Genomic DNA, 19,491 nt, shown 5'->3' with positions numbered 1-19,491 from the left:
ATCTGGAGGCCTTGCTTCTGTACAGTGAGGATACTGGGACAGAGAGCTGTTGGTTCTGTACAGTCAGAATACAGGGACTGAGAGCTGTTGGTTCTGTACAGTCAGAATACTGGGACTGAGAGCTGTTGGTTCTGTACAGTCAGGATACTGGGACTGAGAGCTGTTGGTTCTGTACAGTCAGGATACTGGGACAGAGAGCTGTTGGTTCTGTACAGTCAGGATACTGGGACTGAGAGCTGTTGGTTCTGTACAGTCAGGATACTGGGACAGAGAGCTGTTGGTTCTGTACAGTCAGGATACTGGGGCAGAGAGCTGTTGGTTCTGTACAGTCAGGATACTGGGACAGAGAGCTGTTGGTTCTGTACAGGGACTGAGAGCTGTTGGTTCTGTACAGTCAGGATACTGGGGCAGAGAGCTGTTGGTTCTGTACAGTCAGGATACTGGGACAGAGAGCTGTTGGTTCTGTACAGTCAGAATACTGGGACAGAGAGCTGTTGGTTCTGTACAGTCAGAATACTGGGACTGAGAGCTGTTGGTTCTGTACAGTCAGAATACTGGGACTGAGAGCTGTTGGTTCTGTACAGTCAGGATACTGGGACTGAGAGCTGTTGGTTCTGTACAGTCAGGATACTGGGACTGAGAGCTGTTGGTTCTGTACAGTCAGAATACTGGGACTGAGAGCTGTTGGTTCTGTACAGTCAGAATACTGGGACTGAGAGCTGTTGGTTCTGTACAGTCAGGATACTGGGACTGAGAGCTGTTGGTTCTGTACAGTCAGTGAGGGAGCCTTCTTTTGGCATTGACATCTTGACAGATGTCTGTTGCAAAAACACAGCATTTTTACAGAAGCCGTGACACACAAACAGAAACTCACTCAGGAGGAAACTGTTTCCTTCTATTTCTAGCCATCTGAGCCTTGGCTGTAGCCTACTTTGTCCCCAGATCAAAATGGGATATACTAGTGTACTACTAGTGACCAGGGCACTGTGTATAGGGAATAGGGTGCAATTGGGGACTCAGCCATAGTCTCTAGGCACAGGTCACATGGTTTTGTGGACATGATGAGATTGAGACCCACTAACCCTTCAACCCACTAACCCTTCAACCCACTAACCCTTCAACCCACTAACCCTTTAACCCACTAACCCTTCAACCCACTAACCCTTCAACCCACTAACCCTTTAACCCACTAACCCTTCAACCCACTAACCCTTCAACCCACTAACCCTTTAACCCACTAACCCTTCAACCCACTAACCCTTTAACCCTTCAACCCACTAACCCTTCAACCCACTAACCCTTCAACCCACTAACCCTTTAACCCACTAACCCTTCAACCCACTAACCCTTCAACCCACTAACCCTTTAACCCACTAACCCTTCAACCCACTAACCCTTCAACCCACTAACCCTTCAACCCACTAACCCTTCAACCCACTAACCCTTCAACCAACTAACCCTTCAACCCACTAACCCTTCAACCCACTAACCCTTCAACCCACTAACCCTTTAACCCTTCAACCCACTAACCCTTTAACCCACTAACCCTTCAACCCACTAACCCTTCAACCCACTAACGCTTTAACCCAGAAAGGTGTGTGTGTTCTGGGGACTGATAACTCCATTCCAACTCCATAATGTGGATATGGGTCACTGCCTCTGTATTTGGCCCCTCCTCGTCATGGGCAACAGGAAACTACCCCACGCCAAATGAACGTCATGGGCAACAGGAAACTACCCCACGCCAAATGAACGTCATGGGCAACAGGAAACTACCCCACGCCAAATGAACGTCATGGGCAACAGGAAACTATCCCACGCCAAATGAACGTCATGGGCAACAGGAAACTACCCCACGCCAAATGAACATCATGGGCAACAGGAAACTACCCCACGCCAAATGAACGTCATGGGCAACAGGAAACTATCCCACGCCAAATGATCATCATGGGCAACAGGAAACTACCCCACACCAAATGAACGTGGACGATAACATCTTGCAGGTCCCATACGCTCTTCACAGAGGTCTGGAGTGACACATTTAAAATGTATTATATTTCCTTAACGTCAACATTTAAAAATATATAGTCCTTTATACATCGCTTTTGGAGTGTTTTATGCACCCGACTGTATAACTTCTGTTTAGATTCACTCAGCTGGACAGAGTGTAGAGACTATAGATGACTGTTATCTAGAGACTATAGATGACTGTTATCTAGCTGGACAGAGTGAAGAGACTATAGATGACTGTTATCTAGAGACTATAGATGACTGTTATCTAGCTGGACAGAATGAAGAGACTGTAGATGACTGTTATCCAGCTGGACAGAGTGAAGAGACTATAGATGACTGTTATCCAGCTGGACAGAGTGTAGAGACTATAGATGACTGTTATCCAGCTGGACAGAGTGAAGAGACTATAGATGACTGTTATCCAGCTGGACAGAGTGTAGAGACTATAATTGACTGTTATCCAGCTGGACAGAGTGTAGAGACTATAGATGACTGTTATCCAGCTGGACAGAGTGTAGAGACTATAGATGACTGTTATCCAGCTGGACAGAGTGTAGAGACTATAATTGACTGTTATCCAGCTGGACAGAGTGAAGAGACTATAGATGACTGTTATCAAGCTGGACAGAGTGTAGAGACTATAGATGACTGTTATCAAGCTGGACAGAGTGTAGAGACTATAGATGACTGTTATCTAGAGACTATAGATGACTGTTATCCAGCTGGACAGAGTGAAGAGACAATAGATGACTGTTATCCAGCTGGACAGAGTGTAGAGACTATAGATGACTGTTATCCAGCTGGACAGAGTGTAGAGACTATAGATGACTGTTATCCAGCTGGACAGAGTGTAGAGACTATAGATGACTGTTATCCAGCTGGACAGAGTGTAGAGACTATAGATGACTGTTAGGACAGAGTGTAGAGACTATAGATGACTGTTAGGACAGAGTGTAGAGACTATAGATTACTGTTAGGACAGAGTGTAGAGACTATAGATGACTGTTAGGACAGAGTGTAGAGACTATAGATTACTGTTAGGACAGAGTGTAGAGACTATAGATGACTGTTAGGACAGAGTGTAGAGACTATAGATGACTGTTAGGACAGAGTGTAGAGACTATAGATGACTGTTAGGACAGAGTGTAGAGACTATAGATGACTGTTAGGACAGAGTGTAGAGACTATAGATGACTGTTAGGACAGAGTGTAGAGACTATAGATTACTGTTAGGACAGAGTGTAGAGACTATAGATGGCTGTTAGGACAGAGTGTAGAGACTATAGATTACTGTTAGGACAGAGTGTAGAGACTATAGATGACTGTTAGGACAGAGTGTAGAGACTATAGATGACTGTTAGGACAGAGTGTAGAGACTATAGATGACTGTTAGGACAGAGTGTAGAGACTATAGATGACTGTTAGGACAGAGTGTAGAGACTATAGATGACTGTTAGGACAGAGTGTAGAGACTATAGATGACTGTTAGGACAGAGTGTAGAGACTATAGATGACTGTTAGGACAGAGTGTAGAGACTATAGATTACTGTTAGGACAGAGTGTAGAGACTATAGATGACTGTTAGGACAGAGTGTAGAGACTATAGATGACTGTTAGGACAGAGTGTAGAGACTATAGATGACTGTTAGGACAGAGTGTAGAGACTATAGATGACTGTTAGGACAGAGTGTAGAGACTATAGATGACTGTTAGGACAGAGTGTAGAGACTATAGATGACTGTTAGGACAGAGTGTAGAGACTATAGATTACTGTTAGGACAGAGTGTAGAGACTATAGATGACTGTTAGGACAGAGTGTAGAGACTATAGATGACTGTTAGGACAGAGTGTAGAGACTATAGATTACTGTTAGGACAGAGTGTAGAGACTATAGATGACTGTTAGGACAGAGTGTAGAGACTATAGATTACTGTTAGGACAGAGTGTAGAGACTATAGATGACTGTTAGGACAGAGTGTAGAGACTATAGATGACTGTTAGGACAGAGTGTAGAGACCATAGATGTAGGTACATTATCATTTATACATAGTTTCCATTTGGTTTTTGTTATTTTAATGTGTATTGATATCGTTTTCCCCTAATTAAAACAAATAAATGAACAATGATATAAATCCAACCCATCCGTGGGCCATATTTAATGGGCTCGTATGTTTGACACCACTGTTTTGACACGGTTGTGTTACCTGAGATTTCGGACTAGTTTGCTCTTCTGAGGTAGGTCCAGGAAGTCCACCAGGAAGTCCATGCGTGCCTGGGTGTCCGTAGATGACAGGCCGTGGATCCTTCCGAAGAACGTCAGGGTGTCACTGATGGTAAACTCATTGTACAACGCCAGGTCCTAAAGGAGAAACACAATATTATGTCATGGTATGTGTTGTGTTCATATCAAATCAAACTTTATTTATACAGCACATTTATTACAAAGGTGAGAAAGATAAAAACACTAAACGTTTTCTATACAAATTTGAAATGAAGATAGACAAGAACTAAATTACGAGACAAATTAAAATGGTGTGTTTTGCTACAGTATGTTATGTTGACATATCATGTTGTCATGGTATTTATAGTCATATGTCAATACACTTCCATAGTGTCTAAAAGGTTAGGAGTCCATTTGGAACTGAGGTTTGTGCATCTGTCAAATCAAATCAAATCTTATTTGTCACATGCTTGGTAAACAACAGGTGTAGACTAACAGTGAAATGCTTACATACGGGGCCCTTCCCAACAATGCTGAGAGCTTACTTACGGGGCCCTTCCCAACAATGCTGAGAGCTTACTTACGGGGCCCTTCCCAACAATGCCGAGAGCTTACTTACGGGGCCCTTCCCAACAATGCTGAGAGCTTACTTACGGGGCCCTTCCCAACAATGCTGAGAGCTTACTTACGGGGCCCTTCCCAACAATGCTGAGAGCTTACTTACGGGGCCCTTCCCAACAATGCTGAGAGCTTACATACGGGGCCCTTCCCAACAATGCTGAGAGCTTACATACGGGGCCCTTCCCAACAATGCTGAGAGCTTACATACGGGGCCCTTCCCAACAATGCTGAGAGCTTACATACGGGGCCCTTCCCAACAATGCTGAGAGCTTACATACGGGGCCCTTCCCAACAATGCTGAGAGAAATATAGAACAACAATAACACGCGGAATAAATACACAATGAGTAACGATATACCAAGCTATATACACGGGGTTACCAGTATCGAGTCCATAGGTAATTGAGGTAGATATATGGGTATGGGTAAAGGGACTAGGCAACAGGATAGATAATAGACAGTAGCAGCAGTGTACGTGATGAGTCAAAATAGTTAGTGAAAAAAGGGTCAATGCAGATTGTCCGGGTAGCAATTGGTAAACTATTTAACTAACTAGCAGTCTTATGGCTTTGGGGTAGCAGCTGTTCAGGGTCCTGTTGGTTCTAGACTTGGTGCATCAGCACCGCTTGCCTTGCGGTAGAAGAGAGAACAGTCTATGGCATGGGTGGCTGGAGTCTTTTACAATATTTAGGGTCTTCTTCTGACACCGCCTGGTATAGAGGTCCTGGATGGCAGGGAGCTCTGCCCTGGTGAAGTACTGGGACCGTATGCACTACCCTCTGTAGTGCCTTGAGGTCGGATGCCAAGCAGTTGCCATACCAAGCAGTGATGCAACAAGTCAAGATGCTCTCAATGGTGCAGCTGTAGAACTTTTTGAGGATCTAAGGGCCCATGCTAAATATTATTCGCCTCCTGAGGGGAGAGAGGAGTTCCTTCGTGCCTTCTTCATGACTGTGTTGGTGTGTGTGGACGATAATTATTACTTAGTGATGTGGACACCAAGGAAATTGAAGCGCTTGATGATGGGGGCGTGCTCGGTACTCCGTTTCCTGTAGTCCATTATCAGCTAATTTGTCTTGTTGACGTCGTCGTCGGTGATCAGGCCAACCACCGTTGTGTCGTCAGCAAACTTAATGATGGTGTTGGAGTCGTGCGCGGCCACGCAGTTGTGGGTGAACTGGAAGTACAGGAGAGGACTAAGCACGCACCCCTGAGGGGCCCCCGTGTTGAGGATCAATGTGTTGTTACCTACCCTCACCACCTGGGGGCAGCCCGTCAGGAAGTCCAGGATCCAGTTACAGAGGGAGGTGTTCAGTCCCAGGGTCCTGAGCTTAGTGATGAGCTTGGAGGGCTCTATGGTGTTGAACACTGAGCTGTAGTCTATGAACAGCATTCTCACATAGGTGTTCCTCTTGTCCAGGTGGGAAAGTGTAGTTTGGAGTGAGATAGAGATTGCGTCATCTATGAATCTATTTACCTGTGGTATGTTGTGTACCTATAAGTTAACAGTTTACCTGTGGCATGTACCCCACCATCCTCCCAGGGACCTGGTGTCCAGGAAATGCGGGCGGCTTCCCCAACACGCTGATGTGCCCTCGGGAGATCTTCAGTGTTCCCACAATGCATTTCAACAGTGTGGTCTTCCCACACCCACTCGGACCCAGCAGGCCGTAGCTGTAAGATAACAGGAAGAACTAAATCATACATATTACTACAGTATGATAGTATAGTATGATAGTATGATACGATAGTATAGTATGATAGTATAGTTTGATATGATAGTATAGTATGATAGTATATCATAGTATTATAGTACAGTATGATAGTATAGTATGATATGATAGTACAGTATGATAGTATAGTATGATATGATAGTACAGTATGATAGTATAGTATGATATGATAGTATAGTATGATAGTATCATATGATATGATAGTATAGTATGATAGTATCATATGATATGATAGTATATTATAGTATATCATATTATGATAGTATGATATGCCAGTATAGTATGACAGTATAGTATGACATGACAGTATAGTATGATATGCCAGTATAGTATGACAGTATAGTATGATATGCCAGTATAGTATGACAGTATAGTCAAGATGCTCTCAATATGCCAGTATGATAGTACAGTATGTAATCTGTATAACTCAGTATGGTCTGACTCTTCAGCATAACTCACATAAAACATGGGAATCCATGTTAAACGTAATTTATATATGCAAGAACCCAATGACATTGTCTACTTTAAGGTTTAGATCAGGGGTATTCAAGTCTGACCCTACGAGGTCCGGGAGCCTGCTGCTTTTCTGTTCTCCCTGATCATTAAATTGCAAGGACCTGGTGTCCCAGGTCTAAATCAGTCCCTGATTAGAGGGGAATCACCCACCTGGTGTCCCAGGTCTAAACCAGTCATTGACTAGAGGGGAATCACCCACCTGGTGTCCCAGGTCTAAACCAGTCCCTGATTAGAGGGGAATCACCCACCTGGTGTCCCAGGTCTAAATCAGTCCCTGATTAGAGGGGAATCACCCACCTGGTGTCCCAGGTCTAAATCAGTCCCTGGTTAGAGGGGAATCACCCACCTGGTGTCCCAGGTCTAAACCAGTCCCTGATTAGAGGGGAATCACCCACCTGGTGTCCCAGGTCTAAATCAGTCCCTGATTAGAGGGGAATCACCCACCTGGTGTCCCAGGTCTAAACCAGTCCCTGATTAGAGGGGAATCACCCACCTGGTGTCCCAGGTCTAAATCAGTCCCCGATTAGAGGGGAATCACCCACCTGGTGTCCCAGGTCTAAATCAGTCCCTGATTAGAGGGGAATCACCCACCTGGTGTCCCAGGTCTAAACCAGTCCCTGATTAGAGGGGAATCACCCACCTGGTGTCCCATGTCTAAATCAGTCCCTGATTAGAGGGGAATCACCCACCTGGTGTCCCAGGTCTAAACCAGTCCCTGATTAGAGGGGAATCACCCACCTGGTGTCCCAGGTCTAAATCAGTCCCTGATTAGAGGGGAATCACCCACCTGGTGTCCCATGTCTAAATCAGTCCCTGATTAGAGGGGAATCACCCACCTGGTGTCCCAGGTCTAAACCAGTCCCTGATTAGAGGGGAATCACCCACCTGGTGTCCCAGGTCTAAATCAGTCCCCGATTAGAGGGGAACAATGCAGTGGAACTGGCTTGGAGGCCCAGAGTTCAGTTTGAAGTTAGAGAGTATCATTAGGTTTTAAGCAGAGTGCACATTATACTGTGGAGAAATACAACACAGAATAACAGCACTGTAAAAAGAAAAATATGTTGATTCAACATACTTTTGTAACGCTGCGAGAGGATTGTGAGTCTTGCTCAACATTTTAACATATTGGCTGAGGATTGTGAGTCTTGCTCAACATTTTAACATATTGGCTGAACCTACAGAAATTCTCATGTTGAATTGTATGTTCACTCAACTTTACATTTTAGGTTCAGTAAACATACAATTCAATCTGAGAATGTATTTGCATATTTCCCAGTGTGCCTTGCCTTTTCCAGTGAATTGTAGTTACCACCCATGACTGTATTTGTTAATGACAGAGACATGGTTGTGGAATGGCTTTCATTCCTGTAGCCTTCACCAAGTGAATGTTATCTTTAAAATTCTATTTTTTATGACCAAAAATCATAAGGCCTTCCATTGAGGGCCAAGTTACACCTTAAAACTGTTGTTTGAAACTCCTGTTTTGTAAGTAGTATTATGCTGGCTTGAAAAGTGTAATTCCTATTGGAATCCAGCCAGAGTAAGGATATTCAACAACTGGAACTTTTAATTAATGCGCTACCTGCATTGAGGATGACTGCAGGGGTAGGGAAGATTATTGAGACTACCTAAATCATCTTACCTGGAACAGCCATCTCATTAACAGGTGCAACTACGAACAGATTGGATTAGTTTAGAAACATCTATTATGTTATTTATGTTTGTGTAGCATAAGACTAATCAACCAACAAATGTGTATGCTACATTAAAAAAACAGGTATTGAAACAAACAATTCTGAAAATCAACCTGCAAGAGCATGGTGGGAAATATTGTAATGATGTGTGTGGTTTTGAGCAAACATGAATTAGTAATTTTACTAAACAAGCTTGTTCAAATGCAGCTCACTTCGAGCAGAGTTCAGTAAACAAAGTTCTTGTCCTTTTGAAGTCCCCTCAACTCACAGAATAACGCAGATTAAGCAGTTGGCTGTGTGTGTGTGTGTGTGTGTGTGTGTGTTGGCTGTGTGTGTGTGTGTGTGTGTGTGTGTGTGTGTGTGTGTGTGTGTGTGTGTGTGTGTGTGTGTGTGTGTGAGAGGGGGGGCAGAGAGAAAGAAAAGGAAGAGAGAAAGAGAAACAAAAACAGATAGAGACAGAAAGAGTAAGAGAGCGAGAGAAAGAGAGGAAAGAGAAAGATAGTTTCAACATCAACAAGAGGCTCTTCATTAAATACTGTAGATGTTTATTTTACTGGGTTTTCTTCATGTAATTCTTATATTATTTGCTTTCTACAGTCCACCTTGTCACCCTCCTCCTCCTCTGAGTGTTTACCACCCTACTCCTCCTCCTCTGAGTGTTTACCACCCTACTCCTCCTCCTCCTCTGAGTGTTTACCACCCTACTCCTCCTCCTCTGAGTGTTCACCACCCTACTCCTCCTCCTCTGAGTGTTTACCACCCTACTCCTCCTCCTCCTCTGAGTGTTTACCACCCTACTCCTCCTCCTCCTCTGAGTGTTCACCACCCTACTCCTCCTCCTCTGAGTGTTCACCACCCTACTCCTCCGAGTGTTCACCACCCTACTCCTCCTCCTCTGAGTGTTTACCACCCTACTCCTCCTCCTCTGAGTGTTTACCACCCTCCTCCTCCTCCTCTGAGTGTTTACCACCCTACTCCTCCTCCTCCTCTGAGTGTTTACCACCCTACTCCTCCTCCTCTGAGTGTTTACCACCCTACTCCTCCTCCTCTGAGTGTTTACCACCCTACTCCTCCTTCTCTGAGTGTTCACCACCCTCCTCCTCCTCCTCTGAGTGTTTACCACCCTACTCCTCCTCCTCTGAGTGTTTACCACCCTACTCCTCCTCTGAGTGTTTACCACCCTACTCCTCCTCCTCCTCTGAGTGTTCACCACCCTACTCCTCCTCCTCCTCCTCTGAGTGTTTACCACCCTCCTCCTCCTTCTCCTCTGAGTGTTTACCACCCTACTCCTCCTCCTCTGAGTATGTACCACCCTACTCCTCCTCCTCTGAGTGTTCACCACCCTACTCCTCCTCCTCTGAGTGTTTACCACCCTACTCCTCCTTCTCTGAGTGTTTACCACCCTACTCCTCCTCCTCCTCTGAGTGTTTACCACCCTACTCCTCCTCCTCCTCTGAGTGTTTACCACCCTACTCCTCCTCCTCTGAGTGTTTACCACCCTACTCCTCCTCCTCTGAGTGTTTACCACCCTACTCCTCCTCCTCCTCTGAGTGTTTACCACCCTACTCCTCCTTCTCTGAGTGTTTACCACCCTACTCCTCCTCCTCCTCTGAGTGTTTACCACCCTACTCCTCCTCCTCCTCTGAGTGTTCACCACCCTACTCCTCCTCCTCCTCTGAGTGTTTACCACCCTACTCCTCCTCCTCCTCTGAGTGTTTACCACCCTACTCCTCCTCCTCCTCTGAGTGTTCACCACCCTACTCCTCCTCCTCTGAGTGTTTACCACCCTACTCCTCCTCCTCCTCTGAGTGTTTACCACCCTACTCCTCCTCCTCCTCTGAGTGTTTACCACCCTACTCCTCCTCCTCTGAGTGTTTACCACCCTACTCCTCCTCCTCCTCTGAGTGTTTACCACCCTACTCCTCCTCCTCCTCTGAGTGTTTACCACCCTACTCCTCCTCCTCTGAGTGTTTACCACCCTACTCCTCCTCCTCCTCTGAGTGTTTACCACCCTACTCCTCCTCCTCTGAGTGTTTACCACCCTACTCCTCCTCCTCTGAGTGTTTACCACCCTACTCCTCCTCCTCCTCTGAGTGTTTACCACCCTACTCCTCCTTCTCTGAGTGTTTACCACCCTACTCCTCCTCCTCCTCTGAGTGTTTACCATCCTACTCCTCCTCCTCCTCTGAGTGTTCACCACCCTACTCCTCCTCCTCCTCTGAGTGTTTACCACCCTACTCCTCCTCCTCCTCTGAGTGTTTACCACCCTACTCCTCCTCCTCCTCTGAGTGTTCACCACCCTACTCCTCCTCCTCCTCCTCTGAGTGTTTACCACCCTACTCCTCCTCCTCCTCTGAGTGTTTACCACCCTACTCCTCCTCCTCCTCTGAGTGTTTACCACCCTACTCCTCCTCCTCTGAGTGTTTACCACCCTACTCCTCCTCCTCCTCTGAGTGTTTACCACCCTACTCCTCCTCCTCCTCTGAGTGTTTACCACCCTACTCCTCCTCCTCTGAGTGTTTACCACCCTACTCCTCCTTCTCTGAGTGTTCACCATCCTGTCACCTTACTCCTCCTTCTCTGAGTGTTCACCATCCTGTCACCTTACTCCTCCTTCTCTGAGTGTTCACCATCCTGTCACCTTACTCCTCCTCCTCTGAGTGTTCACCACCCTCCTCCTCCTACTCTGAGTGTTCACCACCCTCCTCCTCCTCCTCTGAGTGTTCACCACCCTACTCCTCCTCCTCCTCTGAGTGTTCACCACCCTACTCCTCCTCCTCCTCCTCTGAGTGTTTACCACCCTCCTCCTCCTTCTCCTCTGAGTGTTTACCACCCTACTCCTCCTCCTCTGAGTATTTACCACCCTACTCCTCCTCCTCTGAGTGTTCACCACCCTACTCCTCCTCCTCTGAGTGTTTACCACCCTACTCCTCCTTCTCTGAGTGTTTACCACCCTACTCCTCCTCCTCCTCTGAGTGTTTACCACCCTACTCCTCCTCCTCCTCTGAGTGTTTACCACCCTACTCCTCCTCCTCTGAGTGTTTACCACCCTACTCCTCCTCCTCCTCTGAGTGTTTACCACCCTACTCCTCCTCCTCTGAGTGTTTACCACCCTACTCCTCCTCCTCCTCTGAGTGTTTACCACCCTACTCCTCCTTCTCTGAGTGTTTACCACCCTACTCCTCCTCCTCCTCTGAGTGTTTACCACCCTACTCCTCCTCCTCCTCTGAGTGTTCACCACCCTACTCCTCCTCCTCCTCTGAGTGTTTAACACCCTACTCCTCCTCCTCCTCTGAGTGTTTACCACCCTACTCCTCCTCCTCCTCTGAGTGTTCACCACCCTACTCCTCCTCCTCCTCCTCTGAGTGTTTACCACCCTACTCCTCCTCCTCCTCTGAGTGTTTACCACCCTACTCCTCCTCCTCCTCTGAGTGTTTACCACCCTACTCCTCCTCCTCTGAGTGTTTACCACCCTACTCCTCCTTCTCTGAGTGTTCACCATCCTGTCACCTTACTCCTCCTTCTCTGAGTGTTCACCATCCTGTCACCTTACTCCTCCTCCTCTGAGTGTTCACCACCCTCCTCCTCCTCCTCTGAGTGTTCACCACCCTCCTCCTCCTCCTCTGAGTGTTCACCACCCTACTCCTCCTCCTTCTCTGAGTGTTCACCTACCCTCCTCCCCCTCCTTCTCTGAGTGTTCACCACCCTACTCCTCCTCCTTCTCAGTGTTCACCACCCTCCTCCTCCTCCTCTGAGTGTTCACCACCCTACTCCTCCTCCTTCTCAGTGTTCACCACCCTACTCCTCCTCCTCTGAGTGTTTACCACCCTACTCCTCCTCCTTCAGTGTTCACCACCCTACTCCTCCTCCTCTGAGTGTTCACCACCCTCCTCCCCCTCCTCCTCTGAGTGTTCACCACCCTACTCCTCCTCCTCTGAGTGTTCACCACCCTCCTTCCCCTCCTCCTCTGATTGTTCACCACCCTACTCCTCCTCCTCTGAGTGTTCACCACCCTACTCCTCCTCCTCTGAGTGTTTACCACCCTGTCGCCCTACTCCGGCTTTTCACTAGGTTCAGACCCAGGCCCTTTTGTAATGGAATCTGAGGCTCTGTGTAAATCCAATCTAATTGAGCTGTGTGTCAGTGGAGCTCACATCACCTGCCACTCAGGGAGAGAGATGTTGAAACAACAATACTTTATAAGAAAGAGAATTGTGCTGAAGAGAAAGTATTCAGCTGTTACAACTGTCAAAGGACAATATTCAGCCACTACTGTTGAGGCAACAAACATTTCAGCTGTTAGGCTATCATCAGTGTGTGGACAAAAACACAATTACATATTAATAACATGTAAGATCATTACATATTAATAACATGTAAGATCATTACATATTAATAACATGAAAGACCATTACATATTAATAACATGAAAGACCATTACATATTAATAACATGAAAGACCATTACATATTAATAACATGTAAGACCATTACATATTAATAACATGAAAGACCAATACATATTAATAACATGTAAGAACATTCCATATTAATAACATGAAAGACCATTACATATTAATAACATGTAAGACCAGTACATATTAATAACATGTAAGTCCATTACATATTAATACCATGTAAGTCCATTACTTATTAGCGATATGAACATGCTCTGTCTTACTGCGGGGTGAAGTGGTGTTTTGACTTATCCTGGACACTCAGGACAACCTTTTCTGATTGAATACCCCACAGGGCAGTACGCACTACTGAGGTCAGTGTCATGGTGTAAGGTCAGGGTTAGGACTGGGTAAGGTTGTAGTGTCAATGTGGTTTACTAACATGTGTCCCTGTGGTACGGTCAAGTTGAGGTTACTCAGGACTTTGAGTTCACCGTACGACCGACACACTTCCCGACACCGGATCGCCGAACCCCCCAGCCCCGGGGAGGGGGGAGGAGCTTCCTCGTCTGCCTTCATCCTTCCCTCCGCCAACTGGAAGAAGAAAAACAAATGTAAAAAAATCAATCACCCCCCTTCACAGCATTATGGCCCAGTGTTGTGATTAGGGTTTCTTTCCCAAAATTCCCAGGTTTTCCCGAAACCCCAGTTAGAAGATTCATGGAATCAGGTAGGAATAGGCAGGAAATCCAGGAATCCTCCAACCAGGGTTTCAGGAAAACCTGGGAATTTGGGGAAAGTTACCCGAATGTTGCAGCCCAAGTAGCAATTGAGGGAGAATAGCCGGGGCAGGACGTGAACCGGCGTCTATGGTTACAGGGCAAGTGTACTACCACCTATGCCATTAAGGGTCTCGTTGCAGAAACAGACGCAGTAGCACATACAGGGAAAACACACTAGGCTGCGTTACAAAGGGCACCACCATATTCCAGATGTAGTGCACTACATTTGACCAGAGCCCATATAGGACCCTGGTCAAAAGTAGTGCACTATCTATGGCCAGAGCCCATATAGGACCCTGGTCAAAATATGGAAAATTGGTTGTCATTTGGGATGCAGACCAACTAAGGACTTGCTCATTACGGACAACAGAAAGTGAACTAAATGACATCTCCTCAGCAACTAGCTGCCATGAATCTGTGTCTGTGTCCTGTAGCAGACCTGTGTTTAAATATTATTTGAAAATAATTTCAAATGCTTTCTCTGTGCTTGATTGATCTTGCCTGGTTTAATGGGACCAATAGAATAGTCCCACAACTGTAAACCCTGCCCATCTGGCACTCCAGGCAGGCTAAAGCAAACGATCAAAGTATTTGAGAGAGTTCAAAACAGAATATGAATCCAGGTCTGGTGGTGGCGTGCCTGTAACTTGGCCTGCATTGAATCTAGGTCATAGAGCAACCCAGACTGGCACCCTATTCCCTACGTAGTGCACAACTTTTCACCAAGGCCCATAGGGATATAGTGGTCTATATAGGGAATAGGGTACCATTTGGGACGCACCCTAGTTCAAAATCATCTTTAATCCCTGCCTCCTTTCCCTGGGTTCCCTTGTTTGTCTCCCTTTCTCTGTGTTGGCTTCCCCTGTTTATCTCCCTTTCTCTGTGTTGGCTTCCCTTGTTTGTCTCCCTTTCTCTGTGTTGGCTTCCCCTGTTTGTCTCCCTTTCTCTGTGTTGGCTTCCCCTGTTTGTCTCCCTTTCTCTGTGTTGGCTTCCCCTGTTTGTCTCCCTTTCTCTGTGTTGGCTTCCCTTGTTTGTCTCCCTTTCTCTGTGTTGGCTTCCCCTGTTTGTCTCCCTTTCTCTGTGTTGGCTTCCCTTGTTTGTCTCCCTTTCTCTGTGTTGGCTTCCCTTGTTTGTCTCCCTTTCTCTGTGTTAGCTTCCCCTGTTTGTCTCCCTTTCTCTGTGTTGGCTTCTCTCGTTTGTCTCCCTTTCTCTGTGTTGGCTTCCCTTGTTTGTCTCCCTTTCTCTGTGTTGGCTTCCCTCGTTTGTCTCCCTTTCTCTGTGTTGGCTTCCCTCGTTTGTCTCCCTTTCTCGGTGTTGGCTTCCCTTGTTTGTCTCCCTTTCTCTGTGTTGGCTTCCCTCGTTTGTCTCCCTTTCTCTGTGTTGGCTTCCCTCGTTTGTCTCCCTTTCTCTGTGTTGGCTTCCCTCATTTGTCTCCCTTTCTCTGTGTTGGCTTCCCCGTTCTCCCTCACATAATCCAGCATCTTTCATTCCACCGTGACGAGATTAGAGGGAAACCACTCCGTAATCTGACTCATTCGATCAAGGTCACCTTCTTTGACACAATTCCACCTGGCAGCATATGTACAGACCGGTACTATTGTTATAATAGTAATAGCCAGGACATTGTTGTGCTGTGATAACGTTGTAATATAGGATATTGATAAGTGAGACATTATAAAGCCCATCTACACTGACAGACGTATTCATTCACTGTAAGGGAATTTGTCCATGGTTCTATTCTTTCTGCTTGAAGTTCAACTTTTTATTAATCAAATTGTAGACCGCAAATGATCTGAAATACTTGATATTAACAGATTAAAGAGTCCAGGTCAAGTTTAAAGAAGCTCCATAAAAATAAGAAAAGGGTAAAAAAGGTATCATTTGAGCCATCCAACAAGATGTTGAAGTAAACTACTGTGTTCACCAGATTACTTCAAATTAAGAAAATAAATTGGAAGCCAGGTAGGCTACATTTGATGCTAACGACGAGTGTCACACCGATTTGTCGTTATTATATCAGATACCCACTGATACTGTACTATACGTTTAAGCTACCTAATCTTTGAAAGAGGGACAATCACAAACTATATAAAAACACAAAAACACAAGCTGAATGCTTAATTTAGCCAACTAGGAATAACAGCTTGTCCAACATTGTGACAGGGACTCACCTGTAATAGTCCTTCTCCTCAAGGAGACGTTTAGTAGCCTACTGGGGATGAAGAGCAACAATGTAGCCACCTGCACTGTAGTCTGTGTGTGTCTGCCTAGCCAAAAGTGTAGGTAGGTTATATTGCAACGTGGTAGAGCAGGTTGGGTTTCGAGAAGGGAGAAGTCTCTCCCTGGAATACATGCACCTGTTATTCTACTACTAAATTACATTAACAAGAGAATTAGCGAGACAAATTATAAACTAGAAAAACAAACCACGACACTCCTACCACGACACCTTCCTATGATTTCCTTCAGTTTAGGTAGCCTATATATGGCAGCGGGACTCCATCGTAATAAACGGAGCAGCCATATATTCTGTTGTAACTGTAACAGCAAATTCATTTATAGGCGCAATAACATTCCAACTGGTGCCGGTTCGCTCTTTCGTGAATCAGCAGTGCATTTATCCAAAGCTAATTTAGCCTGTCTGCTATCATCACAATCCGATACAGAATATAGAACAAGCTTTCGCTCTCCAATCATCTTGTAGACAAAAACTACCTTACAGAGAGCCTGCCAACTTCCGCTTCACAGCACGTCCAAAACGGAGCATGTCGGACTCTGTCGATTCGCCCAACTAGCGCAGTTATCCTACAATTGACCATGAATTCGGCAGCGAAAGCGTCATGCATGCATGACCTGTGATGCGTGTTGGTGCCTGGCTATTTTTATACATCGGTTGGCTACATGCCGGTATAGACAGCTGCTAGGTTTTCACGTCATTTCAAATCAATGCTTCTTTTATAAACGCCGCAGTGCACTTCCACTCTGCACCAGACATTCCATTTTTATGCCCACGGGAACGGAATTCAAACACGCGTCTCCTTTTATTCCATCACTATCTTTTCCCACATCCTAAGGATGTCCCTATTTACTGGGCCTATGGTGCTTTTTTCTGAAATGCTAATTGTCTATGGAGTTATTTCAGCATATACATATCAGCGTTGCATTGTCAGATCTTCCATAAAATACCTCACTAAATAATGCCAGCTTTTCCGGCTTACAAACGTGGCATACCTGCTCCTCCATCTCGGTGCATTCGGGCGGTCCTCCTTTCGTCGCAGCATCATCCGCGGCTGCTGCCTCAGAGGCCATGGTCGTCGGTTGGCGGGAGATGCATCCAGCCTCAGCTCCCCAGCAGATGGCCTCACTAAAATCAATAGGCTACTATCTCCATCTACTGGCGGTGAAGGAAAGGGAACTATAGGAAAGGTGTCTGAAAACAGACCAATACTATATTTTATTAGCAAGCATCAAATGCAAACAATACAGGCAATCATACAAACATGTATAAACATGTTCAGTAACATCTGACCACACAAAACAGAGCCAATTAATTTACATAATATCAACAGAAAAGTGCCTTAGGCCAAATTAATTAAGATTATGTGTCTGAAAATGTCAGATGAGACAATACTTTTTCCAATGGGAGTAACAAAAAAAACGTGTGCATCAACTATATCGTTTTTTGGTCATGCCTGTCTAAACCGCCCCTCTGTGTGAGCATCAGAAACACTGAACCCAACTCTTCCCTGACCCGCACAGCCTGCAGAGATGAGAGAGGCCACACACTCTAGATAGAGATAGAGAGAGAGGACACACACACACACACACACTTTGAAATTAAAATATGTCACTCTAAATAGCATCTGCTGAATGACAAAAATGTAATGTGTAAATGTTATTGTGTGTTACCTAGCCTGCCCCTCCAACCTAACCTTCACAGGGCTACCCCTGCCCCTCCAACCTAGCCTTCACAGGGCTACCCCTGCCCCTCCGACCTAGCCTTCACAGGGCTACTGCCCCTCTAACCAAGCCTTCACAGGGCTACTGCCCCTCTAACCAAGCCTTCACAGGGCCTGTCTGCAGCTGTAAATCCAGGAGTGGCTTCCATTGCCACCAAAAGTCTCACAAGTAAAGGAAACAGGCACGATGGATTCCATAAGCAAGTAAATGTGTTTTTTTCCATGTTAGATGCTGGATGCAGCTGTAGGGAGGGTTCCAGTCCTGCCTGCAGTAACAGGGGGAGCCAGTAGGAGGTGTAGAACAACTGACTGAGGCCCTCACACAACAGTCCACATAACTCCTCTCCAGTGAGAATGCTCCCATTCGGCTGCTCTGGTCTGGAGAGGCTGCCGCTCGGCTGCTCTGGTCTTGAGAGGCTCCCGCTCGGCTGCTCTGGTCTGGAGAGGCTGCCGCTCGGCTGCCCTGGTCTGGAGAAGCTCCTGCTCGGCTGCTCTGGAGAGGCTCCCGCTCGGCTGCTCTGGTCTGGAGAGGCTCCCGCTCGGCTGCTCTGGTCTGGAGAGGCTCCCGCTCGGCTGCTCTGGTCTGGAGAGGCTCCTGCTCGGCAGCTCTGATCTGGAGAGGCTCCTGCTCGGCTGCTCTGGTCTGGAGAGGCTCCTGCTCGGCTGCTCTGGTCTGGAGAGGCTGCCGCTCGGCTGCTCTGGTCTGGAGAGGCTCCCGCTCGGCCGCTCTGGTCTGGAGAGGCTCCTGCTCGGCTGCTCTGGTCTGGGTATGCCCCTGTGTTTGAGGATATACTGCATCTCTGATTCACAACAGGTCAGAATGTAGAACCATATCTGTTCTGTATGTGTGTGGTGTGTGTGTGTATGTCTGTTTACCTTAAGAGCAGCCTGATGAAGGCAGGATCTCTTGGAGCCACAGTGTCTTGTGTATGTTCCGTTGACCTCTCTCCCTTCCCGAACCAGCAACTCCACCATCTCTGTGTGTCCAGCGTCTACAGCTACACAGACCATCCAATAACATTTGATGTAAAACTTCTAAGAAGGTTGACGAAGTCCTTCTGTTGTGTGTGTGTTACCGGAGTATAGAGGACAGGACATAGAGATGCCGTCAGCTGGCTTATTGGGGGTCAGCGTCTGTTTCAAGGAGGAGTTGGACCACATCCAGGTGTCCATTCTGAACAGCCATGTACCGCACCGACTGACCCGCATCTGTCAGAGTGTTCACGTAGGCAAGGCAACCAAGGGAAGAGCTTGCTGCACCGAGCCAATGGAAAGAGGATCCTCTTTAGCCTATTGAGGTGCACTTTCAGGTGCCAAGTAGGCTCGGGCAGTGTACTGTATACCGGGGTATTTGGAGAAAAGCCACGGGATGTTCTTTTTTAAATTCCATCGTAACTATTTATTTGAAGTTTATTTTAAAACATTTGAATATTTGTATTTACTTTTTAAGTAAATACCTGCAGTCAACTTGTGCAATACATTAGGAGATGAAGAAGATCAAGTTGTTCACTTCAACTGTCACAATGTTTCATTATGAAGCTTACCGGGCGTCCCCAG

The 19,491-nt window shown here is 46.3% G+C and overlaps 1 protein-coding gene across 5 annotated transcripts in view; it reads right to left on the bottom strand.

Annotated features, from left to right (window-relative positions):
* LOC109877486 (ABC transporter G family member 20-like) overlaps positions 1 to 17,336 on the bottom strand; it is a 63,662-nt gene extending 46,326 nt beyond the window's left edge. Inside the window, exons 1-5 of one of the 5 annotated variants that reach the window (XM_031813038.1) lie at positions 16,691 to 16,850; positions 16,147 to 16,187; positions 13,636 to 13,787; positions 6,369 to 6,528; positions 4,218 to 4,372 (exon numbers count right to left, since the gene is read on the bottom strand). In XM_031813038.1, coding sequence (XP_031668898.1) covers positions 4,218 to 4,372; positions 6,369 to 6,528; positions 13,636 to 13,772 — 452 coding nt within the window. In that variant the 5' untranslated portion in view covers positions 13,773 to 13,787; positions 16,147 to 16,187; positions 16,691 to 16,850. Of the gene's footprint in view, positions 1 to 4,217; positions 4,373 to 6,368; positions 6,529 to 13,635; positions 13,788 to 16,146; positions 16,188 to 16,690; positions 16,854 to 17,206 lie in introns of those variants that run through there. The other 4 variants (XM_031813039.1, XM_031813037.1, XM_031813036.1 and 1 more) reach the window with 4 other exon arrangements.
* Positions 17,337 to 19,491: the final 2,155 nt, after the last annotated feature.

The sequence above is a fragment of the Oncorhynchus kisutch genome, unplaced genomic scaffold (genome assembly GCF_002021735.2).
Source record: "Oncorhynchus kisutch isolate 150728-3 unplaced genomic scaffold, Okis_V2 Okis04b-Okis11a_hom, whole genome shotgun sequence".
Classification (NCBI taxonomy): domain Eukaryota; kingdom Metazoa; phylum Chordata; class Actinopteri; order Salmoniformes; family Salmonidae; genus Oncorhynchus; species Oncorhynchus kisutch.
The sequence above is the reverse complement of the archived record's forward strand: the minus strand, read 5'-3'. Positions and strand labels throughout refer to the sequence as shown.